The sequence below is a fragment of the Labrus bergylta genome, chromosome 3 (assembly GCF_963930695.1).
Source record: "Labrus bergylta chromosome 3, fLabBer1.1, whole genome shotgun sequence".
NCBI lineage: Eukaryota > Metazoa > Chordata > Actinopteri > Labriformes > Labridae > Labrus > Labrus bergylta.
Window position 1 is genome coordinate 19,565,630 of NC_089197.1, and position 24,784 is coordinate 19,590,413.

Below are 24,784 nucleotides of genomic sequence, written 5' to 3' on the forward strand. Positions count from 1 at the left end.
ACGTCAATGTGTTCCCACAGGCTCCTCTCCTCCTCGGTGTCCATCTGAAACTCTACCTCTTGGTCTGAAGCAGCGTAATTGAGGACACCGCTAAAAGGGGAAAAAGTAGGTGCGAAAATGAGGGCTGCGAAACGTAGAAGGGATTTCGGCAACAAGCCCGACCGTCGGTGCTGAATTATTGACGGAGTCTGTTGATTAACTCCTTCGCGTGAAACTTGAGCCCTGCACGAGGAGCCAGGAGACTTGCTGGAGGATTTAGAAGACATCTGCTGCAAACACACCCTATTACTGTGCCTGCTGTGAAGGCCTTTAATCTGATGGGGTAAATCATTTTAAGAAGCCCGTTAATCTATGTACTCTCACATTTGGACCAACAGTGATTCATTCTTGCATCGTTTTTTTTTTTAAAACACCTTCATTTCTATGAACTTTTCGCAGTTTTTCTACTTTTAAAAGACATAATTTTTATCTTTATTTTAAATAACGCCGCAATGGGACCTTTAATTTTACGTACTCAAGGGGCATTATAACCTAGAGAACTTTTAAGTTTTTGGTTTAAAAAAAAAAACTAAGTTAACCAATAATTACAACAGATTATGATTAATCTATGATTTGACATAACTAATTTGTTAGAAAGGTAAAGGAAAGGCATTTAAATTAAAAAGATAAATTAACTTCTGTTAGTGGGAAAACAATGAGATATTCTTCTAACGAATACATTTTCTGGAACAAACCCTGGTGGATTGAACAATAAAACATTAGGTCTTTAACATAATAGAAAGGCATAGGGTGTACATTTTGTAATGATCTCTGAAGGCCATAAACCAAGTCTGTCTTTTAAAATAGGAAAATAGATTTAGTGTTACAATATCTCCCATAAGCACTAATATCCCTGTTATTTAACAGTATCATTGCACAATGCATGTCCTCCTTTCTTGCATGAATAGTCCTACATCTCCAGCTTCATCTTAGACACTCGAGAGAAATAAAAACAAAGAGCATGCAAGAGGTTTTTAACTTTAAAACTTTGTTTCAGAAATTCAATGTAACTGTATATACACTTTACAATAGCATGTAGCCTGACGGCTAACAAAGATGTCTTAAAACATTTTAAATACATCTCCAGCACAAATAGCAATTCTTGCAAGTAAAATGGCTTAACAGATATTGAAAAAAATAAAATAAAAATCATTAACACGATAGCTCATTTCTGCAGAAAAGTGCCATGATTAAAATTTAATTCAGGACTTTCCTACAAAGCAGGCTGTATTCTCTACATGCTAAGTTTAACAGTTCAGTAACATTTGCGCTAAACTAAACATACAGATATTTGTAAGAAAAAAACACTCCATCTGAAGTAAAGTTAAATCTTCATTAATACATTTAAAAAGTAGATATGACATGCCTTTTGAAATCAAAAATACAAAAGATTTTCCTTACTTTAAGGATTTTTTTAAAACATTAAGCTGCATGTATTGTACAACACTTAGTGTACAATAATCTGGTAATGCACATTAAAAATGAGCTGGGTGAAAGGTACTAAATGCCTCCCAGTGGTCCTTCAAAACAAGCCATGACTGATAAACTTTAGGTCTTCACGCAGCCCACTGAGGAGACGAGCACACCCGGGCCACATTACACTCAGTGAGGCATGCCTACTGAAAGCTGGCAGTCAAGATTGTGAGAGGCCATGGGAGGATAGGGGAGGGGTAAACCATGGTGGGATCTTAAGCATTTCCTCTTCCATAGACTTCGTTTTTGCCTCCTTTTCTACTTGTGAATGGCAGATGTTGGCTACGGACTCTCCTTGTCTGTTTGTTCTTGTTGACGAGGAAAAAAACACAAGGAATAAAAAATACGCTTAAGACTTTACCCCCCCCTGTACAATTTACATTCATAGTCTGGACGTGTGTACTCGTAACATTATGTCAGAGTAAACACCACTGTGCCATGTAATAAATTTAACTTGAACACAACTAATTCTAATTTCAGGAGAGCTACTAACTTCTTGTGAAAACAAAAAGGCAAAGATGAGCAGGTGCTGACCGGATGAAATCCAACACTGAACAGAACCTGCCTTCAGAGAAAGCAGCAGGGATTGTTTGAGTAGGGCACTGCAGGATTCACCTACAGATGTACTCATAGGAGGAGAACTCAATGGAATCACAGTACACAACACTTATGGTACACTGAAAGAATACGGGGATAGAGTGGGTGTGATTATGTTTCAGTATCTGCAAGAGCTTTCAGGCCTGATTGTCTCTTTCCATCTTAAAATTTTTTTGGGGGGGGATGGGACTACGGGAAAATTGGGACCGGGGCTTGTGGGGAGAATCTTATGGCACTGTACAGGCAACCCAGACAAATCCAAACACTCATATTTACTTTAACATAAAATTCACTTGGATTCAGAAGGACCAAGATCTGACAAAAGGTTCAACAATGCATGCCAAATTGTAATGGAGATTCATGTTAGCTCCTGAGGGTTTGGAATCGATGGGCAATAAGCATTTTCCTCACAGGTTTAGGCTTGTAAGGAAGCTAACAGAGCATCCACGTCTCAGCCGACTGTTTAGCTTACTGTTTCAAAAAAATTAAGTTGAAGCAACAAAGGAGTCAAATGTCAGTTTGGCTTTGAGTTGTCCAGGCTGAAGTCGGGCAGATACACATTCGTATACGTAGTTACCATTCTTAAACACGATCCTAAACATAAAAAGAAAAAAGCTAGTAAGTACAAAGTAAAAACATATGAAATAGGTAGAGGAGCAGCCAGCCATGCGGACTGGTTGAACAGTATGTTGCTGGTGCCAGGTATGGCTGGTACAGGGTCTGGCCATAGATTCCTACCATGGGTAGACTTCATGACACACTGGCAGAGATGTGCTACATTAGTCATAATGCTACTGATATAGCCATCAAATAACACATGACAACTAAAAGAAACTGCTCTGGACTCGCCAGTATGTTTGATTAAAGTAGTAAAAAAAAAAAAAAAAATACTGGTAATAGACAAATGAAGAATCAAATACTATGCTTAAAAGAAAGGTTGACTTTGACATGGATCACTTTGAAAATGAATGCCCTCAAACCTTTACAATATGTCAGATTTACAGGTAAGAAGTCTTAATCCTAACATTGAATAAAGGAGCCGTGTTGTCAACGGAGAAGCCAACGAATTCATCCAAACCTCTATTTGTGACAATGACAACAAACTATACTTAAGAGTCCATTTGAATCCATTTCATTTGACTACGCAGTGGACTGTCATTAACACGCTCCCAAGTTCTCCTATTTGGAAAAAGGCTTTACAATAAAACTTACATGACCCCTTTTAAAATATCATATCTTACAAACAAAGTAGAACATTTTGAAACGCTATCTTTTTTTTTTAACAATAAAACACAAGTTTTACCAGAAAAAAACTGCAACCAACAATAGAAACTTGACTCAGCTACGGAGGAATGCATATGATTCAAAGGCTACAGATAGTAGGATTGCCAAACACCAAATCAGTGTGTGTGTTTGTGTGTGTGTGGCTAGGAGTAAACAAACACACATGCACAGATTCATTTACAGGCCAGACATTCCTGCTGAAAATGGTCTGTAGCCACAGAGTGTTGTTAATCGTCAGTGTCAACAGCGTGAGCACCAGGGGGGTTGGTTTGGGTTCAGGGACTTCGTTGAGGCAGAGTTCCTCTTTCATATCCACTGAACCAGCAGCACCAAGACTGCAGGATTAAGTGTGGAGACAATCTCTGTCTCCACAGCTGGAGGCTCGGTCAAAAAGAGGAGTTCACCTGGGCTTGTTGATAGTTTGTAATTTCATCCATGTATTTAGATATTAAGAAATCTTTACCCATATATTTAAAATGTTTTGTTTTTGTTTTAAAATGAAATGGTGGGTTAAAGAAAATAAAAAATAAAGGCCAAAATTTTAACAGTAATGGCAATGTTGTAGTTTGTAATCCAACGAGGGGCTTTTTACACGCATGTTGTTTTAGTCTTTTTAGGTTATCCTGTTCCGAGAGTCTGTGGTCCAGTTCAGTCAGGGGGCAACAGGTCGTGAAGCCGGAACCTCTCTCGAACGTGCGGCCGCACATCCTCGTTCTGAAAAGGAAGGAGAACCATGAGGGGTGAAGATCAAAGAGTGATCACATATACTGTACTCATGAAATATTACTCTAATGTAGCTGTAAAAAAGAAAACAGGTCAGACAACAGATACAGAATGCAAGGAAGTCTTACCATCTCGACCAACTTCTCCAGGAAGGGCACCAGCTTCAGCAGCTCATTGTCATTTTTGTCCATGAACCAGCTCTCTATGGGAATCCCATTGGACAACTGTTGGAACCAAAACATCATGAGTAATGTGTTTTTTTTTTATACCCTCTAACCAGCAAAAGTCGTACTGTATATCTCTCACCTCAAAGCCATCAGAATCCATAAAAACAAACTTTAAAAAAACAACAACACCAAAACAGTCTAAAATCCAACAGTAATTTTAGTCTTTAACTTGAGCTATAAAATTAGTTTTATCAGTTGTCTTTTATCTAATTTAGTTCAGCGGGTTACACTGATGAACTTAATTCTATCAGGGGTTGACATTAAGCTAATGTCCGGGCCACTGGTTTTCAAAGATCACTGGCCCGATCATTGTAACCGCTGGCCCAGGAACGTTACTTTTGATTTGAAGAATAACAGTCACCAATTTACTCTTCAACCATTCTGATGCAAAAGTAAATTTCAACTTTCATTTAATTAATTGAGCTCTAGTTATACAAATATTGTGCATTTTTCTTATATCTATGTGCTCATGTTTATTCACCATGCTGGTAACTGTAAGAGTCTACTTAATCTGACTGATATTAATATGAGGCTGTGATAGAGCTGGAATTGTTATGATCACCTGATTTCTCCTTCTTTCATCTCTGTGAGAAACTCTTGATCCTTAGATCTTTACTTTAGGAGCTCTCCTAAGGGCTAAAATGCTTTGTGAATATCTTTTATCTTTACCAGGATCTAGTCTTTAAATTTAAGTGGAAATTTAGTTGCAGTGTGTTCCAGCTCCAGCTATCTGTCACTGCAGCTGAAACTTTTCTCCCTTCTGTTTTCGTCATGCCCTGCTGTCACTCTCGACGTGATTTTTTTTCCCTTTGAATGCTGATTTAAGCTCGGCTTGTGTCAGGATCTGATGGTTTGAAACTGTTTTACTGAACATGTTTTTTTATTAGAGAAAACCTGCGCTAAAATCTGAGTGCTAGTGTACAATTCGAGAGTCGCGAACGCGCTCGCGGGAGGGACAGCAGTGAAGCCATCGGCTGCCTTTCATCTGTGATACGCATGCGCGCTCACGAGCGTTTATGATACGTTGAGGATGTAAGCGCAACGTTTAAAAACATTTACCGACAAAACATCGGTATGACAGGAAAGCGCTGTGAAGTTGAGAACGCGTTACAGTCTATTTTTTTTCAGACCGTATTTTAACTGGCCCGAGTGGGCCAGCTGAACGTGCAATCAGCTGGCCTGGACTATCAATCATTCATCCGGGCCAGCAGGCCAGTTCTAATATCGAGCCCTGTCTATATTTATGTTTCCCAAAGGGCCAAAGCAACAGAAAAACATCCTGGGTCAAAACAATGAGGTAAAATTATGCGGAAACAAACCCTCTTACTGTCAGAGGCAATGCTACAATCAGTTTGACATTCATTACTTGGACATGCATTTCATCTTTTAAATTGACTTTAAATTGAAGTTTTAGTGACTTATAGTTTTATAGGGGCTCCATGTTGTGTGCATTAGACAAGACTAATCTGAAAAAGAGAATTCACTTCCCTTTTATGTTGGTTGGTTACTGATGTTTAACAACCTGATAAGACAAACATACACCTCCAGTGCTAATTGTGTTAAAGCTGTTCACCTGATATGCAAAGGCTTGTGGTGAATTGTCAATGATGATGGTCTTGGACAGGTCTCTCCCTAAGATGTTGAGGTCCTTGATGTAGTTTCCCTGGACACAGACACAATGCTCTCGAAACAACCGGTGTCTACGGTTACAGAAGACGGATTGAAAGGGCAGAGTGTGGAGAGAGAGAGAGAGAGAGAGAGAGAGAGAGAGAGAGAGAGAGAGAGAGAGAGAGGAAAAAAAAAAATCAATCAGTGACAAGGTCAGGGCAATCAATAATTCAGAAAAACCACAACACTGACACCTCCACAGCAGCACATGCCAGCAGGAGAGCCGCACACAACTTGTGAGCCTCTTCATTCACGCTTTTTTTTTTTTTTTTCAGTTTGATGTGGAATTCTGAACAACCGACACAAACAAAATATTTACCTCACTAGCTGCTTTTTAGGATCCAAGATGTTGAGCAGTTTGTCTGCATATACCTTTTTAGAGGCTGTGAAGAGGATGATCTAGGGAAAAAAAGGGTGAGAATGAAGATCACATTTTCAAATGGGGTGCAATCAGGGTAAACTGACAGCAAGGGATGTGTTATATTTACCTCATAGATCTGAGACATGCGCTCCAGAAACTCTCTAAAGAACGGCCTCAGACGCACATATACCTGCACATTACAACAGACCGGTGTTAAACATTGATGATCAATACACAATTATTTAAAGCAGGTCACTTCCAAAAAGAAGAAAAGTTCATATTACAGTGTTTGAATTTAATAGTTTGATGCTTGGAAAAATGGTTTGTGCATCTTTTAGGTGAAGAAAGCCTTTAAATGTAACCGAGCTGAAGCTTTATAACGTACACATACTTCTAAGAGCAGTTTTCAGTGTCCCTCCCTCTCTATAAGCTTTCTTTTTTTAAATATGGGAATTTGTCTCCCTCTACTGGTCTGAATTAACCTGTGCTGAACGTTGTTGTAGCACAGCACTTGCCTGGTAAATGACATCTTGAAAGAGGACAGGGAAAGTAAGTGCGGCATCTTCGAGCTCATTTAAACTGCAGTGAACCAGCGTTTCATCCTAAAGAAGACAACAGAGAAATACAGGAAACAGAGTTTTATAGTTCAAACTATCAATAACCAACAAACAAACAAAACAAGGAAGAAAAGAAAGAGAACTAAACAAATCACACTACTGACCAGGTCTAGGACCAGGGAGAATTCAGGCGTGCTGCGTGTCTTCAGTGGCAGGGCTGGCTTACGAGTGAGCTGCTCTTCTGTCAGCGGAGGGACGTGTTTGATGAAGAAATACCTACAAATCAGAAAATCACTTTTTATGTCAATTAATCATCTTTAACAACAATCTCAAAAGCCAAGTGGAAAACTTCCTAAATGGTTTCATGATGAACTTGCACCTTTTTATTTAATCATCTCACATGGACAAGCTTGAAGATGATCCTTCTTGAGAAGGAAATACTGATTTGAAAATTATCACATCTGCGGCCAACAGAGAAACAAGAAACCAATCTTCCTACTTCTTTTCATCTACAGTTCGTCTTTGCCAAATAATATTTGTAAGTACATCCTGTACCAAAAAACGTTGGTTTTGTCTGTCCCAGTACCTGTGGCACTGGTAAATATTAACCAACATGCAACGTTTGTGTATATACCTTTAATACTCGATGAGATGCATCTACCTTTAAGACATGATGAAATACCAGTGCGTATTGTTTTTTGTTTATCGATTGTTTACAAAATGTTAATGCATTTTTTTTTTGCAAAGGAAGTGATTAAGAGTTGGAGCCAAAGGTTTTAAATGTATGTGTGTGTGTGTGTGTATGTATGTAAATGTATGTTTTACTCACGGGTCAAAGACTTCCCAGTCCTCCTCATAGGAAGCCTCTGGTGGTACTACAGCAGGAGGAGAGTCCACATACGCCATCTCTGGACTGGAACCAGGAGCTTGAACCACAGAAAGAACAAATAAAGACTTAAGTAGAAAATGACAAATTGAGCAGAGCCATAAGTTTTAATACACTTCATAATGACCTCAAGATGAATTTTATCTCAGAGACCCAGGACAATGAGTACTGCAGTATCTACCTGTGAGTGGTGGAAGGTCAGCATCAGCTTCCAGCTCTGCCTCCACTACTGTGGGAGACACCTCGGGGATGTGAGGAGGTCGCAGAGGTGGCAGCTGTGTTACACTAGAGTAGAAGTTAGTGGGGGCACACACTTCCTGCGTGGCTGTGGCTGTGCTGGTGGGTGTCTCCACAGCCTGCTCTATGTCCAGCTGTTTGACTATCTCCTCAGCCTCCAAAGCCTGGTCTGGAGAGTCTGAACCAGAGGAGGCTGAAAATGACATAACAGATTTGAGCTGTGCACCATCCTGACATATGACACACATGACAACCATGAAGCAAATAAAACAGCACTCTATATGTTGCAGTGGTGTGACATGCTAGTCAGAATTCTACCAGCTTCCTCAGGGCCTGCTTACCATTTTTAGCTGGTGAGAAAAAGTTAAAGACAGGGGAGAAGATGGTCCCAAGAAGTGTGGTCCTGGGGGGGCTTGTGACCACCTCAACGGCCGTCGTCTCCTCCAGACTGCCATTTGGCTTCTCCTTACTCCTATCATGATTGGTTGCCTCTGCAGAGGAGAAGTAACAGGTTGAAAGAGTGAACACAGCATGAGTGAAAAATACATGCTGTTGACGAGTCTTGTTCTGTTCCACTCACGTCCATTGAGGGAGCCTCGCCTGCCGATCGTCCTCCGGGGGGTATTTGTGTTAGGTGTAGAGGTGATCAGGTTGTTGTCCACATCACAGTGGAGCCGTGTCTTCTTGGCTGGGCTCTCCTGCTGCACCTTAATAAAAAAAATATAGAACACAGAGACTGACAAAACTTTCAGTACAGTTGTGCAGATTATGTGCAAAAGAGGAAGGGGGAAAACGACTGTTTTTTTCTTCTTCCTTTTTTAAAAACACACCACTGCATCAATAATGATACTTTACAATATTCGGGTTCTTTAAATATCAAATGTGTCGAGACCTTAAAATATGTATAATAATAAAGGCTGTGAACTTGGCATTATATATTTATTTTTTTTACACACTGCTTAGTTTTTTTTCCTACTTATGCGTTTCTATTTCTTAACTCTTGAACAGTGCACTTCCATCTTTAAGTTTGGGCTTAATAAGGAAATGCAGAATGGTCCAAGAAATAACATTAAAAAAAAAAATACATTTACTAAAAACCCCAGAGGATGGGCTACTTTAGCTCAGTTGACTTTTCCACTTGTTACAAACTCCTGTTGCTGCACACCAGCTCTGTGAGCCAGAAGCTAAAATTAGAGCAGAGTCCGAGTTCTCAGACAAGCTGCTGCATTCCAGCAGACATTTCTTGGGAAACATGACACTCTACACCAAGAAACACTGTATTTAACTTCGGGGACCTGGAGAACAGAACAGTGATCATACAGTTTTAAAAACCACAAAAGTACCAACAAGCTTCGATAGGGCTGTTACACCAAGCACACAGGAGGAGGAGGAATACACTACAGCTTTAGCTACAACAATTCAACGCTCCCCGACCTCAGACTGTGGAAAAAAAGCAACACGGTCAGTTGATGTGACCACAGAAGTAGTTACCTTAACAGCGTTTCCTCTGATGAACTTTTTGATGGTCGAGAACAACCCCCTCCCTCCACTAGTAGGAGTGTCTTCTTCGACTTCGGAGTGCCTCCGTTTGGTACGAGATGGGCGGCTGGCCAGACTGGGGTTCGGCTGCTGAGACGCCTTACGCATTCTCAGCCTCATTGTTTTTGCAGTCACATGTAAGGCTGTATTCGTGAGTAAGATGTGTGGAAAGATGGCAGACACAGAAAGAGAGAGAGAGGGGGGGAGATATCAATGACTGTATAGTGAAGTTAACACATTTGAACAAATGCAAGTTTAAATGTTAAAAAACAGGTTGTTGTAACGGCCTTTACCTTTTCAATAATGAAACAGAAAAGTTTGTTGAGTGCATTTGTAGTGAGTTAATACGGGTGCATTTTTACATCTGGATGCATTCAAGATCCCATTTCACTTACATCACAGTGGATCGCAGCAGCCACAGCTGGCTTTACTTCCATTTGTAAAGTAAAAGCACTGCACAGATCTTTCTAAACACACACTCACAAGGACTGCCTTATATTTACTAAGTCCTTTTGAGTTCATAGTCAAGGTTACACTTCTATCAAAATACAGTAACTAAAAAAATGGAGGCATGAGAAAAGACTTTTCTTTAAAAACAAACTTCTTAATCTCTAGAATTTTGGAATTTAATCGGTCAGTGTTGTATGGGAGTGTGCACAGGGAAAACTTAAAAACGGTTCACAGTGAACACGAATTGTGAGTCAAACATGGCAACCCACTGTGCTTACATAACAGCAGCTGACTGAAAATGTGTCTGGACATAGCCACAACCTGTCAGGACCCTTAAACACACAATGGCACCCTCTCAATACACACTGTTCTGTATCACGGTGTAAACGTAGTTCAGTATAGTTACTGTTCATCACCGAGGGGCTGATCCATAAACAAACCAGCAAGATACTGCTGTTGCTCAATCGCACAGAGTCAAAGCACACAGCAACATTGAAGTAAAAGGCAGCAGGAAAAGTAGGAAGAGCCTCAAAGCCGAGATAGCTCAGAGAATCTGACGAAATAGCTGATCTGTCCTGTGTACCTACATACAGTTTGCAATATAACTCTTATCAAAATAGTAATTCAATCTGTCAAGTTGGACCACTGAGCTTTATCTGGAAATGCCTTTATTTTGATGCCTATTAAGAAATCAGATCGACTGCAACTCTGAGGAAGAAGTACAGTAATAACAATGCATGTTAAGAGAGCGGGTACAGTTAAAGTAAAACTGGACATTTTTCTTCCATTGGACTTACGCTAGCTGTGAAGACTAAAAGACAGGTGAAAAAAATACAGATTTTAGATACAACTTTTGGCAATAAACTCTTTCCAGCTAATGTATTATTATCATTATCACCAGGAAGCAAATCTTACAAAAACTAACAATATTTTGTGAATGTTTTACATAATGTCAAAGCTCTTTTTTTTTTTTTTTTTTAAAGTTGCTCCCCACCAAAACAAAGTCTTCCATAGAACAAAATGTTCTGTGCATAAAAAGAAGATCTTCTATTTTACACATCTGTAAAGAAGAGGCTCTCTCTTGATGCCTTTTTATTTTTTTTTAAGTCAAAAAGTTATTTCAAACATAATAGAAAATGAACATCCCACAGGTTGTCACAGTTCAATATTACTGTGTGTGTGGCAACAGAGGGTCTGATCGTATTCAATGTTAGGGTTGATAAATATTTGTACAAGTTTTACTTGTACTACAACTATCTGACATTGCAGAGCCTTTAAACTCTCCTCAAACTTCATGAAGAAACATGACAGAAGCTGAAATCAGCCATTCGTGTTATTCTGACATTATTCTTACATTTTGCCTGCTATTTGGACATTTATATCTTGCTGATTCTCTTCGTGGCTCTTGTTTTGTACATCACCATACATGCACACATGTGAAGTTTCCCCAGTAGATTCAAAATAGAAATAAAAACTATGAGACTTTTACATTATCATTATTATTATTTTTAAATCAAACCTCGACAAGTGCCACATGGTTATAATACTGACACTAATAAACAGCTATCTTCCAAGCACCTAAATAATTCAGGATCACAGAGACAGCTTGGTATGAGCAAGTGAGCGGGAAATAAGAACATGCTACAAGAGACTGTATGACCGAGCTAGCATGACGCTAACACAAGAAAAGGCCCTTCAGATAACATCGTCCAATCTGCAGACTTACTACTAAAAAAAAAGATGGCTAACACAAACGATACGTGACCGAAAGCATTTCAAGATAATTTAAAAAAAAAGCAGCACCATCAGACACATGCAACTTTGTGATTCCACTTGAACTGATGTTTAAATCCACGTTTTGTAACATGATTGCACTACATAACGCCGAGCTCTGCAAGCTAGCACGATGAAGCTAGCGCCTTCCCGAGACGAACTTAACAAGAGGTCAGGGGTTATGAAGCAAGTGTGCGACACATTTTCAGTATATGTGCGTTAGTTTCTTTCCTCACAGTGTAAAAATCTGAAACGGCATTAAAAAAAAGTTACCTTAAATGCACTACATAACAACAATGTTAAGTATTTAAACCCAAGCGTTACCATTTCACTGCTGACATGCCCCCCCCTCCAAAAAAACAGGCTAACTTACCTTTTAGCAAAGCCAGTGCGGCATATCGCAACTTTGACTGAATAATGTGACAGCAAAACTAACAAAGTAAGGCTTGTTAGTGAGCCAGATAAAGACCGGGACCAGCTTGTTGGTGACTCGACTGTCCTCCACATTGTTTTACATTATTTAACACTTAAGGTTATTAACCACACGTCCTTAATCAAAACAGCTGGCTAACACACAACTGTGCCCATGTTATGCTGATTTAAAAGACTAATGACATCTTAACACTTTAACATGTTTGATTCTTATCATTAAACAGACACTAAATACGTAAAAAAAAAGAAAAAGAAAAAAAAAAGGGGAAGCTAGAATTGGCCGACTCGTCTAGTTGAGCAGGAATTAGTCAGATCCGCTGCAGGCCGTGTTTGCACTAACCTTAGCTATTTGACTTAGCTTAGCACAGATAGCTTAGCTTAGCGTTAACCCCCCCCTTACCTAGGCTTCTTGGAAAAACCTGCTTCAAAGGCGAACATATCTTACACAGGCAGGGTGTGAAAATGTGTATCCTGTCGTTAGCTATAACATTACACACACACACACAGCAAAGTGAAATCACACAAAAATGCACGAACAAATGTTTGTTAAACGTCGTCCGACTTACTTTACGGTGATCCGCAGTATCTGATGATTTTTTTAAATTGTTTTTAAGAGCGTTTCACCATCACGGCAGAAGTAAAGTTTTGTTTTTGCAGTACAGGCTCCCGACTTTTTTCTTCTTTTCGTGTTTCTTTCTCTCTCTCGCTACTCAAGGACCGTCTCCGAAATGACACATCGTTGTTTTACCAGGCGCCATTTCCCGCCTCTGCTCCGCTCTCTCCACAGCAGATACCCGTATGGGACACAGACACACCCCCTTTCTTTACCTCTCAGAAAACACCAGGCACATTCTGCAAACACAACCACTTGTTCTGACCCCTCTCAAAGCATTAAGTGAAAAGGACAACAGGCAAGTAGGAAATGATGGAGTATTCAGTTTTTTTTTTTTGCTCTATATGAACAGATATTTAGTCATTACTGAAAAGAAAAGGTGAGCCTCAGCATTAATGACAAATGATTTCTACATGTTTAGTTGCTTTAAAGCACCATCACAACTGAGACACAACATGGAGCATCACCTTTAATACAATTAAATTACATTCATGTGCCTTTCAATAAGAAAATCAATTTCCCTGGCTGCATAAACACACCTGATTTCAGGCTCATGGATTTCCCCCAAAAGGTGAAGAATTATATTTCCTCGGTACAAATTTTAACAGTTCAACTATAATATGTACAAGAGACCTCATGAACGGGAAGCATGTGTACAGTCAGTCAGTTTCACGTGTGCTTGGTTAATCTTTGCACACTGTTGAGGACATTAACAACGCTTTAAAGTATTGCTTAAGCTTCAGTATTCTGCTCAGTTTTGATTATTAAAAAGGTTCAAATGCATGCAATGGCATCATTAGGAAAACAAGAAAGAGGAGCACTTTGTAGTGTCTGTCAGAAAGAAAACAAAAAATTATTTAATAGGCCTAAGTATTGTCCTTCGCATTTGTAATGCATCCCCAACTTGAAAAAAAAAATCTCCTGTGTTAGAGTCCCAAAAGTATGTTAGAAGGCAGGATGCCAAATAAGTGTCTTTCACAATCACCTCAGTAAAAGAGTTTGTCTACATTAATCAACAGTAACCTGAAAAGAAGAGTAGCAAAAACAAAGGTTTGACCTTAAAGTTGAGATGTGAATCAACAAGGACATTTTAGACCACTCTCTTATGAATGAGGCAGTCATCAAATGACACAATTCAACAGTCATTCTACAGGATATCAACTCTACTGTCATGACTCATTAGCAAATTAACAGCAGCTAAAGACAACCCATGATTTTGTTTTACTTCATGTTACGTAATTCAGAAGTCATTAGTTGCAATGTCTGTTGTCAAAATAGTCCATGACACTGAGGATGCAACCGATACACTTCTTAAACATATCGATGTTCTAAATGTTTCATCAAGTGACCTTGAGATTAGAGAACGTTTTGAATATTTTTTCAATGAGTAACAGCTGCAGGAGTTTCCATTCAAAGAATGTCAATGGCTTGATGTCTTTTCCCGTAATCCACAGCCCGGTCTCCCTGCATGTCCCGATCCTCATCATCTGGAAAAAAGAAAGCAACGCAAAACATTAGAGATCACGTCATAGACACTGGAGTGGAGTTCAGTTACTGTCACAAAAGAAGTCATTTTTTAAATTCAATTACATGAAAAACTTGGGGAAAAAAAATGTATTCTCACATGAGTTTCAAACAAATACAGACAGAGGTATCACTTTGTCCCCTTTGTTTTTGATACACTTTGGTATAAGTAATACATGTCTGACTTTTAGCTTTAAGGGTTTTTACATTCATCTTTTTTTTTTAAGTGCACCAAAGGAAGTGTGTGAAACACTTCCTACATCTCTCTGCACAATCTGAGCTTCCTTGATAGTCACTATATATATATATATATACACACACACACAACACAAGGCTGTATACCAACTGATAAGTAAAACAAATATATATATGATACAAATTAATCAGGCATACTGTAACTGTACTATCAATACTGAAATGATATTTTGAAATGGACTGGAATGGATTTTAAAATGGATAAAAACAAATACATTAGGCTCCAAACGTCGAGTCAAAAACTCATTTTACAATATTAAAGAAGAAGCAAACTATAACAGTGAAAAGAACACAAGCATGCATTTGAATAATTGAAGAACACAGACACATTCACAAACACAGAGAGCTATATTTGTCTACTGGTCTGGATGTGGGTCAGATGGTTGGTGGGCACAGACAGGTGTTATAGCTAAAATGAGGCACAGGCAAGAGAGACAACACTACATGTGTACGCTATTACTCTCACAGAACCATAAGTTCATGGGTCAAGTCTATGCTATGATTGTTACTGTGTCTATACATGAAAAACATGGCCGACACAGTTCAGGCATTGCACTAAAGAACTGCAAGCAGAGTAGTCCTGCTTCAACCCAGAGGGATTATTTGATGGATTCTAGGACCAAACTCAGGGTGCTGTGAGCTACTCTAACTGTCTGGACAAATGCAGGGAGGGGAGTCAGGAGGTCAGGGGTGGAGGGTGGGAGCAAGGGAGGAATGGTGGATACACATCTGGACAGGCAGTCCAGTCCCACGGCCTGGCTCACCTTGAACGTCTTCCTCCCCACCATCACCATCCTCTTCCTCATTGTAGGCCAGCTCGGCCTGCTTGTCGGCCTCATACTCACCCACGTTCCCATCATCCCCATTGTAGTCCGCTAGCTTAGAGCCGTGTTGCGGATCTACTGGGGACTCGTTCTCATCAAAGAACCGGCCTGCAGGAGGCAGAGAAGGGCCTCATCAGGAAGGGAGGGAAGCGAAGGCAGTTGTAGGGAAATGAGAGGAATGGGTGAAATGTGGCTTCATGAATGTATGAAGGAAAAGAGTGAAGGGATGTAGAGGATGAGAGAAGTTAAGAGATGAAGGGAATGGATACAAGGTGGCTGAGTAAGAAGACAAGTGTGTCTGAAGAGTAACAGCATCATGGACTTAAAGCAAAGAGAAAACAAGAGTCCCCTCTACTGAGCGACTCTTTATGGTCATGACAGCGTTGTGGGCTGATTGAGATACGGTCTTAATCATCGGTATGATCCAATCATATTACACAATAGATCTGCTGTAAATCCAAATTGAGGTTTAGTTTTTTTGGATGCTGTGAGAGGAGTTGATTTAACAAAATGTTTTTCTGAAGGTCATGGATACAGTTAGTGGTTTTCTTGTTAAACAGCATTATATATAGAAAGGATTTTTAAATATAGAGGCATGTTTAAAATGTCCATTTAAATTTAGAAATGCTGGAGGAGGATTGCAGTCGTTCTACATGTTTAAAAATAATAGTTGTTTAACTCTAAGTAGTTAAAAAACAACATGTGGAGTCTTTTCCTTTAACATTGTGGACATGAATGTGTCACAGGAGATGGAAAGGTTGACACTATTTCTAACTATTCACCAGCTGAGTAGGAAGATCCCCAGCTGAGCAACATGTCCGATGTGTCCTTGGGAAAGACACTTAGCCCCACATTGCTCCCGCTGCGTCGGTGGTGGTGGTGTATGAATGGATTAGTGTTGTACTTACTCTCTGATGTATATCGCTTTGGATAAAAGCGTCTGCTAAGTGAATTGAAGAATTGTAGAATAATACATCTACAAAAACCGTCAGTGTTCAAACTGAACAAAAAGACTTCCAAATGACTAACTCAAACATTTCTAATATTTTAGGTTTATAAAAATATGCTCCCTGACAAATTACAGGAGCTTCAATATTATTTAAAAACCGTGATTATTTGATGTAAACAATCTTAACTGAGTGTTTTTATTCTAATGTTTACCTGCTTCTAAATCTCTATCTCTGACACAGATTTGAGATTGCACCGATGATCAGAACGGGGCTGGGTGGGGACTGGAGATGCATTGACGCATGCTATGTGTTTTGGCTGCTAGTGTCTAGTAAACACCAGAGCCTGCGTTAAACAAGACATCTAGTGTGTGTCGGCTGTTAATTTGCTGTAATAGGATATAAATATAAAAGAAACCAGACGCTTAAGATTTCATGAAAGACAAGTTGAAGACGTGAACTGAATACAGTAGGTGTTTTATGCAGCAGAGCTGCAGAGGGTGAGGGGTGTGTGTGAGAGGGATGAAAGAACAGAACATATAAAGACAGAGAAGAGAGGGGGGAGAGAAGGCAGCAGAGCAGAGCAGAAGCCAGGCAGCAGGAAAGGATCATCTGGGAGCCAGGTGAGTGTCATTTGTCTCCTCTGCTCTGCGACTCAGCCCTCTCTCTGCTCCCTGACACCACTCCGAGTAATACTCAGACACGACTTTGATTCAAACAAATACTCTGTTTGTAGTACTGACTTTCATAAAAATGTAGGCGTGTAACCTGTTAGTGATGGGACAAATCCAAATGGTCAAAGGGAGGCAGCAGCTAAGCACAAAGGCAGAGCTGACGGATATAAATCAATCCCAAATCAGCAGGTTAATAAAAAAACCTCTAAAAACAACCTCTATTGATAGGGAAGAACCCTACACAGTGTGATGTGAATGCTCACTTTGGCGGTGGTGAACTGGCTCTGCTTGAGCGTGGTCTTTGGCCTGATGAGGCTGGATGGGGTTGGGCACCTGTGCAGGATTTGGAGGCAGAGGGATTGCCTTCAAGTGTTCTCCGTCACCCTTGACATGATCAGGAACTGAGAAAAAGAAAGAGACTGTAGTTCTCCTGTCTATGACCAAAATCCAATACAGATAATATTTTATCTACTGCGCAACATGACGACTATTTCTCATTCAAGGGCTAACTGATGTCTTTTTATAACCACTTAAATATTAAGTGCATGTGTGGATTTTTTTTGACTTATCAATGAAAACTGTAGAAACATTCAACAAGTCATGAACAGAATGGTAAAATGATCTGTTCTATAACTCAGTTTACTTAAGATTTGAAACATGAAAGACTACAGAAAACATTAAAGCTGAAAAGAAAACCTTAATTGAGTGAATCCTTATAATATGGATGTTTTGAATTCTGTACCTTGTATTTGTCTTTGCTGCTCCCCCAGCTCGTCAGCCTTGATCCCTGCCTTGTTGTCTTCTTCAAATACTATCGGTTTGTCCGCCTGTTTCATAATGCCCGGGGCTGCAACCGCCTTTCCACGGGTCTCCACTCTGTCCTGGAGCCTTGGCTCATCTAGAGATAAAGCCTGGGCCCCAGGGCCATCAGCTGCCCCAACTCTGGGTCCAGCACCAGCTCCTACAACTGATTCAGGGGCGTCTTCATGCTTCTGAGTGATGGCTGGTTTCTTTAAAGCTGGAGATGACAGTGGCAACAGGTTGAGAACGCTTGGTACATGAGACACCTTTGGAAAATAATTGCGTTTGATTTTTCACAAGGACACAAATACAGTAAGCATCTGAAACCACATCCCATGAAAGTAGTTTCTATTTACGTGGTATAGGGGAGTGGTGTTCCCTGACCCTGCCACAGTATAACCTGTAGTCCTTTGGTAAGTTTAATTCTACAGTTTTGGTTTCAGTGTAAAACAATTTCCTTCTTTCTGATGTGTTTGTATCAGCAAAGTAGAATTGTGTCACCCCTTTACAAGTTGCATGTTCAAAATAGTGGCAGCAAAGTTTTATGAGTCCATATTTTAAATCTTATTGATCCATAAAATAGCATGCGGCTCACCTTCTATGTTTTAAATGACTCTTTTCTGCATTAAAAGCTTCAGGAATGAGTCCAATATATACATGTGTTATGCACAATCTTCATACTAATAAACTCATGGGATTTGTAAACCAAAAAAACAGTTCTAGAAAGTTGAACATAATTGCATACCAAACTGCACATCATCGACTTTTCCCACCTCACTGTCTTCAATACCAGGCATGCCAGCATCGCTGCCAGGCTTACCCATCTCATCTGTAACAGAGCAGAGGAGATGAGATTGAGGAAATGGATGGATTTACAAAACTAAAATTACAGTGAATTGAACTCTCTCTAACAGCATTTAATCAGCAGGGGCAGCAAACACATGAAACTGAGTACAGCCAAAAGCTAAGCATGTAATCAAACAGAATTATAACAAAGAAAAGCCAAGAGTGAGTTTTCTTTGGTTGGCAAGGTCCCACAAATTGTACCTTTCAAATCTTGACTCTCATGTCGGTGATTGGCCACAGTATGACGTTCTCCCTCCATGTCCACACCTAGTGCTCCATCTTCATGTCTACTTGCTCCTGCGCCCTTGTGGCGGTCTATTGCACCCTGTAAATTTGTCAAAAGCGAAAGAAAGAATGAGCACAGGAAGATTGGAGAGTAGGAGAATGTCTGCTTACTGATGAGGAGAGCTGTAACAGGAATAGAAGGAGGGGAATTCACTGAATTAGGCTGCTACTATCAGACATTCCTGCGATGCTTAATTCTGCAGTGCTCCATGAAGTCAATGTGTACAAGAGAGCACAGTTACAGAAAGACACATGCAAGGGATGTTTGTTGAGGTTGTTATACGTAGATACATACCTGTCTAAGCTTTGTTGCCTCCACCTCCATCGCCTTCTTCGTTTCTTCATACTCGTCCTTCAGTTGTGCAATCTGACGTCCACACTGTAAACTAGTTCACAGATATTCATTGTAAATGTCAACCCTGTGATCCTTCATCATTTTGTCTGTGTACTATAAAACTGATCTGTGCAAACAGGCAAAAATGTAAACGTGAAAACCTGATCAGTGAGCCAGGTATAAATCTATTCTTAAAAAAAACATTCAGTATAAATTATTTTTAATGAGATTACATGTTTTATGCGCAGAAAAAAAAGACATAGGTTAACCGATGCCCTAATGCTGCCTGGATATGATAAAACATTTTATTTTTAAACACTAACTTTTAATGATCATAAAAAAGCAAGAGATAATCACCCCAAATGGAGCCCAACAGGAAGAAGTAAAGATTTGACCAACCTCTCATACTCCAGTTTTCTTTCCAAGGTAGTGCTGTTTTTCTTCACTTCTCTCAGCTGCTCTTCCTGTTTCATGAACTCCTGCTTCAGGTCTGTTAGCTGCTCTGTTACACACACACACACAAATATGCACACAAATACATCTATTAAGGAAAGGTCTATGTCTTATCTGTCTAAGTAATAACCACTGTGATATTAGGGCAGTGTGTTTAATAGCTCCCCCTGGTGGTAAAACAAAGATGGTGTCCTACCTTTTAGCCTCTGGATTTCTGTCATCTGGGCTGTGGCTTCGCCCTGAAGCTTCATCTGTACAGAGAGAGAACAATTAAAAAGTTAAAGATGATCCAATCACCTGAGGGAGAGCTACATGCCACTCGACTAGTCTACCCCTAAAACCAGTTTGTTTAGTCTATTAAAAGTTGCTCAATGGAGCCATATTTGCCTAAACTGTGAAACAAGGTTTTCTTATTAGCAGAAAGTCCCCCCCCCCCCCCCCCCTCAATGGAGCCATATTTGACTAAACTGTGAAACAAAGTTTTCTTATTAGCAGAAAGTCCCCCCCCCCCCTCAATGGAGCCATATTTGACTAAACTGTGAAACAAAGTTTTCTTATTAGCAGAAAGTCCCCCCCCCCCCTCAATGGAGCCATATTTGACTAAACTGTGAAACAAAGTTTTCTTATTAGCAGAAAGTCCCCCCCCCCACCCCACCCCACAGAACAGGTTTGTCTTGCTGTTGTGTAACAAGGCAATTAAGTAACTGCTTCACAGCAATAAGTTCCTGCCTTGTCAAACCTGGAGTGACGTATTAAGACATTTCTGCAGGCGTTGTTGCTGACCCTGTTCAGCAAAATTATAGGTATGGTTTATAGAAAAGAAAAGATCTCAATCAATTTAGATTTACACTGGAACACAATCCAATGAGAGAGCTCCTCATAAGCAGGACTGATGTAAACCCTGAATCTCTACCTGCAGCTCACACTGATGATCTCTGTCATATTATCCAATGAAACTGCTGGCTGCTCTTTGCTGTGAGTTTTAATCAAACTCTCAGTTGTATGCAAACACCTGTGAGGGGGGAAGAGGGAGCAGGCAAGTGAGGTAAGGATGGAGGAAGAGGGAAAGGAACCTTGGACTTCAGTTCAAAGAATTTTAAAACAAAGTTTGTCCTTCACAAAGCTTTGAAGTTGTCCACACTTTTAATGACGCAACCTACAGCAAAGTATCAAAAAGGTTCAACTAAGCTAGCAGCTTTTTTTTTTTTTACATTTTACAATTGCTTTTCTGTCAAGACACAGATAAACATGGATTCATGGATTTCTGGTGGAACTTCAAGGACGAACAGAATCCTGAAATAACAGAGAAAGTGGCGGATTGAGCCTTGTTCATGACAGCGACAAAGATCTTTATACTCTTTTTACTCCTTTCCCTAAAAAGTTGACCCTTCTAATCTATTGTGAATGTGTGCATTCCTCAATGAGGTATAATAAACCGAGAAAGGAGGCGGTGAGGAAAGGGTGGCATGGAAATTCAGAATCAAATGCTCACTGTGTTAAGACTGATGATTTCATCCTGTCACCCCTTCAAACTACTTAAACCAGCTGGACACAAACCCAGTTTACAGACTGCGTGAAGAACTAAAAACTGCCATGATTAATTGCTGCTCTTCAAAGCCAAATTTACTGTACTGTGTGGAAGCCAGTTAAAACTCAAATGTCACCATTTTCTCTGCATTGCAGGCCCTTTACAACAAGTAGGATGTGTCTGTTGATCGAGGGTTGGGCTGTTGAATAAAGAAAGGAGTGTAACTTCTGCTTATCAACACGTCTTTACTGATAAGGGAAGCAGGGAGCCAAATACAGACGTCACTTCTAAAAAGTCATACTCTAAACACTTCCAACATTCACACCTCAACAACAAGGAAATGCTCAAGCTATAGATGGTAGTATAAAATGTTTTACAAACTACTGAGCCACCAAGACAGATTTCTATGTGATAAAATGATGCACACACGTTAAGAATTCAAATGTAAACTGTGTCATTTTCAGACCGTGCCAGCTTTACAGGCAACTTAACAAAGAGCTAACTGTACCAGGGCCATTGTTTTGCTAAGATCTGATTTGGCTACAGTAAAGAGATTTTGACAAAGTAACAGTGTGTGATGATCAGCAGGAGAAAAGTTTCCAAGTTGGAAGTCATTTGGAATGCATCCCCATTAGGCGGAGAGCTCGACTCTTATTGATGAAATCATCTAGAATCATTTTTATACAAATAGATGTTCAGTTCTTGTGTTCAAACCTGCTTATTCTTTCTCCCACAACATATATCTGGAAACTTGGAGACAAGCAGTAAGTCATGTTTTGTTTCCGTCCCACCTAAACCTAAAGGACATTTGTGTGCATACTTTTTTGTTTCTTTCTAGTCTTGTTGCGGTCATGAACCTTTAACTGTGTTTACTGTCGAGTGTGCTCTTTGTTTGTTGTTTTTGTTTCCGTCCCACACTTGTGGGTTAAAATGTGTCCTAATGCAGTCCTACGGACGTTGCAGTCATTAGGATTCACATATAAGCTAAACCAATGTGTGCCAGTCAATGATCAACAGCCATGAAAGACTAGATGCAAATGACAGGAGAACCTCCTTCCCATCTGTTGTCCAAATGTCTCTCAGGGCAGCTGGACACACAACTCACTGAACTGGCTGCTCCGCTGCAACAGACAAGAGGTGGGAGTCGCCTTTTGGAGCCCACAGACAACAGGACACCATCAGTCAGTGAATACATAAAAGCCCAACTCAAATGAAAAAGTTTGCTAATAAAATAAATCGACATGGCATCAATACAGCGTTAGAACGTTTACATTTGTTATCTTCTTTGATATATGACCATACCTTTGAAATTGTGATTAATTATTATTTGGGTTGATTTGATTTAAAGCCAAAGGCCAGAGGAAAACTGAACTCATTGTTAAGTCTACCACATAATCAGCATCGTGTGGAATCTAAAATGATAAATCTCCTCTTGGTTTATTACTGCAGAGTTCAAAACAAATCAACCAAAAGTATTTCTTCCCTTGAATATAAAACATGTCCCTCTGAGTTACAGAGACAAAAAGAAGCATGTACTTTTGAATGACAAGAAGTGAACATTACATTAAAACTCTTGAGAGAGCTACGAGTTGTGACGAGTTGAATGAATCGAGAAACAATTACGTTGGCTTTGCTCCATCTAACATGTGGCTGGGTGGAGCGATTAAAAGCTATTAAAATCATTTAACTGCACTAAGGTACGGTATGGTATGGTAGGGTAGGGTAACTGACCTAACACGCTTTGTGAGGTACACAACATGTCTTGTCATGGGATCCCAATAACTATTTCCTCTCAGGGAACAATGAATGTTGTATGAGAGCATTTCCTAACCATAGCAGAAATATAGACACCCAAATAATAGAGGGAAGTGAGTGTAAAAAAACCCCACTAACACCTCAATATAGTTTAACAGAGACTGGTTAGCCATCTCTGCTTGTAGTGCAACGTGTACCCTGTGACCACTTCTCCCTGAGTGCTGGTACTTGCTTAGTAATTAAAGAGAGATTCAACTTTATTACACCAGAGTTGGGCTTGGATCCGAAATTGCGACCGTACCTTTTCATCAGTACACTTTTTGATGAGGCCCTCCCTGGCCTGTATCTTGCCCTCCAGGACGCTGTAATCTCCATCCTTCTGGTCGATCTGCTTTCTGTGAGTGTCCACCTGCACCATCAGCTCCGAGTTGCGCTTCTCCAGCCGGCTGCGCGCCGCGTCCGTGCGCTTCACCTGCGTCTGCACCTCCGCCAGCTCATCGAGCAGGCGACCGTGCCTGTTGGACACCGTCCAGTAATTGAAAGACAGTATGGCGATGACGACCATCAAGAAGATGAGGATGAAGGACGGCAGGCGGCCTCCCCGTCGGTTTGCACCAAACCCAATCATTTTCTAATGCAAAAATGTCAGTCACCTCAGGCTGTTACCGCAACCTACAGAGCTCAGTGGAAGTCTTCTCCCGCTGCACAACACATCCGTCTACGTGACATGCCGAGAATATGCGGCAACCGTGCAGAAAGGCAATCACTACACTACTCACGCTGACAGTCATGAATGATCAGACTTTTCCCCACGTTTCTTCTGATCTTTACTGTCCTTCCTCCTTCCGCACACAAGGCATCGTCTCTGAGACTCGTCCAATGTCAGTGCGGTAGGTTGGATGAAATACGCCCGCAGGGACGTGGCCTAGCTCAGCTGGTTAACACAGGAGATGAGACGTGGACAGCTACAGGGGCAGCGAGGAGGTGCAAGATACAAGTCACGCAACCACGTTAGCCTTCAGCTCATTCAAGGGTTTTCCGACAAGCCCAGGTAGATCGCATACACTCACGACTGGAGCTCACTGAATCACATTATCGTTGAACACGACCACTGATGATTTTGGATCCCGACATGAACATTAACGCTGCTCTGCTAACAGATTCACACCAGCTAGCGTCGTTCAGATGCGACACCTGGCAGCTGTTAAATAACAAAACAAAAATATATATATATATTGTTTCTTCTTGCGAAGGAGGACGGAATCCTGGTGATATAACTTAAACAAATAAAAAATAAAATAAAGCACAAATGACCCTTTGCTTTGTGTCAGTCTACACAATTCACTACCTCCCAAAACATGAATTCTGCGTTTTGTGAAGCTATTGTTCGTCAATCCGTGACACTTCCGCTCTCTGTCACCGAGTCTCAAACACATTTCAAAATAAAAGCACAAAAAAAAAATACAAATGAGTACAAAGAAAGCTTGGCATAATATTAATAATATTTACAATCTATGCTTGGCATACGCACGTCAAGCAGCTATTCGTAGTCTGTAGGTGTGATTACCACAACTACGTGTTAAAACAAGAATTGAAAATCCACCACCCACGCTGAAGGCAATAAACATGTTTAAAGACATGAGGTCTAATGTTTTGGTAAAAGTAACCAGAGACAGGAAACATATCTGAATGGAAGAAC

General features: G+C 40.3%; 2 protein-coding genes across 4 annotated transcripts; both read right to left on the reverse strand.

The window, feature by feature from the left end:
- Positions 1-1,001: 1,001 nt before the first annotated feature.
- On the reverse strand, positions 1,002-13,030 carry ctdspl2b (CTD (carboxy-terminal domain, RNA polymerase II, polypeptide A) small phosphatase like 2b). Of its 2 annotated transcripts, none has more exons than XM_065952875.1 (13): positions 12,813-13,030; positions 9,544-9,734; positions 8,633-8,753; positions 8,394-8,543; positions 7,997-8,245; positions 7,759-7,855; positions 7,094-7,205; positions 6,888-6,974; positions 6,500-6,562; positions 6,331-6,410; positions 5,917-6,043; positions 4,245-4,340; positions 1,002-4,107 (listed from the first exon to the last, which is right to left on the reverse strand). In XM_065952875.1, the coding sequence occupies exons 2-13, from the start codon at positions 9,709-9,711 to the stop codon at positions 4,042-4,044; spliced, it is 1,416 nt and encodes a 471-aa protein (XP_065808947.1). In that variant the 5' UTR covers positions 9,712-9,734; positions 12,813-13,030; the 3' UTR covers positions 1,002-4,041. The 2 variants fall into 2 exon arrangements, with proteins under 2 accessions (XP_065808947.1, XP_020488163.1); XM_020632507.3 differs by having other exon boundaries at positions 8,633-8,759.
- Positions 13,031-13,313: 283 nt separating this feature from the next.
- golm2 (golgi membrane protein 2) lies at positions 13,314-24,471 on the reverse strand. Of its 2 annotated transcripts, XM_020632517.3 has the most exons (10): positions 23,387-24,471; positions 19,999-20,053; positions 19,749-19,851; positions 19,311-19,401; positions 18,932-19,055; positions 18,630-18,713; positions 17,826-18,101; positions 17,347-17,484; positions 15,403-15,570; positions 13,314-14,346 (listed from the first exon to the last, which is right to left on the reverse strand). In XM_020632517.3, exons 1-10 carry the CDS (start codon positions 23,711-23,713, stop codon positions 14,270-14,272), a joined length of 1,443 nt encoding a protein of 480 aa, XP_020488173.1. In that variant the 5' UTR covers positions 23,714-24,471; the 3' UTR covers positions 13,314-14,269. The 2 variants fall into 2 exon arrangements, with proteins under 2 accessions (XP_020488173.1, XP_020488174.1); XM_020632518.3 differs by lacking the exon at positions 15,403-15,570 and having other exon boundaries at positions 23,387-24,470.
- Between the last annotated feature and the right edge of the window lie 313 nt (positions 24,472-24,784).

Bases quoted from the DNA above. Each gene is read 5' to 3' on its own strand.
- ctdspl2b (XM_020632507.3), bottom strand. From the start codon at position 9,711: ATGAGGCTGAGAATGCGTAAGGCGTCTCAGCAGCCGAACCCCAGTCTG. The intron at 7,206-7,758 runs GTGAGTAAAACA...TCTGATTTGTAG, and splicing joins GACTGGGAAGTCTTTGACCC to GTATTTCTTCATCAAACACG. The intron at 6,975-7,093 runs GTCAGTAGTGTG...TGTCTTCTTTAG, and splicing joins TCTCCCTGGTCCTAGACCTG to GATGAAACGCTGGTTCACTG.
- golm2 (XM_020632517.3), bottom strand. From the start codon at position 23,713: ATGATTGGGTTTGGTGCAAACCGACGGGGAGGCCGCCTGCCGTCCTTC. The intron at 18,714-18,931 runs GTACAATTTGTG...GCTCTGTTACAG, and splicing joins TGAGAGTCAAGATTTGAAAG to ATGAGATGGGTAAGCCTGGC. The intron at 15,571-17,346 runs GTGAGCATTCAC...TGCCTCCTGCAG, and splicing joins GCCAGTTCACCACCGCCAAA to GCCGGTTCTTTGATGAGAAC.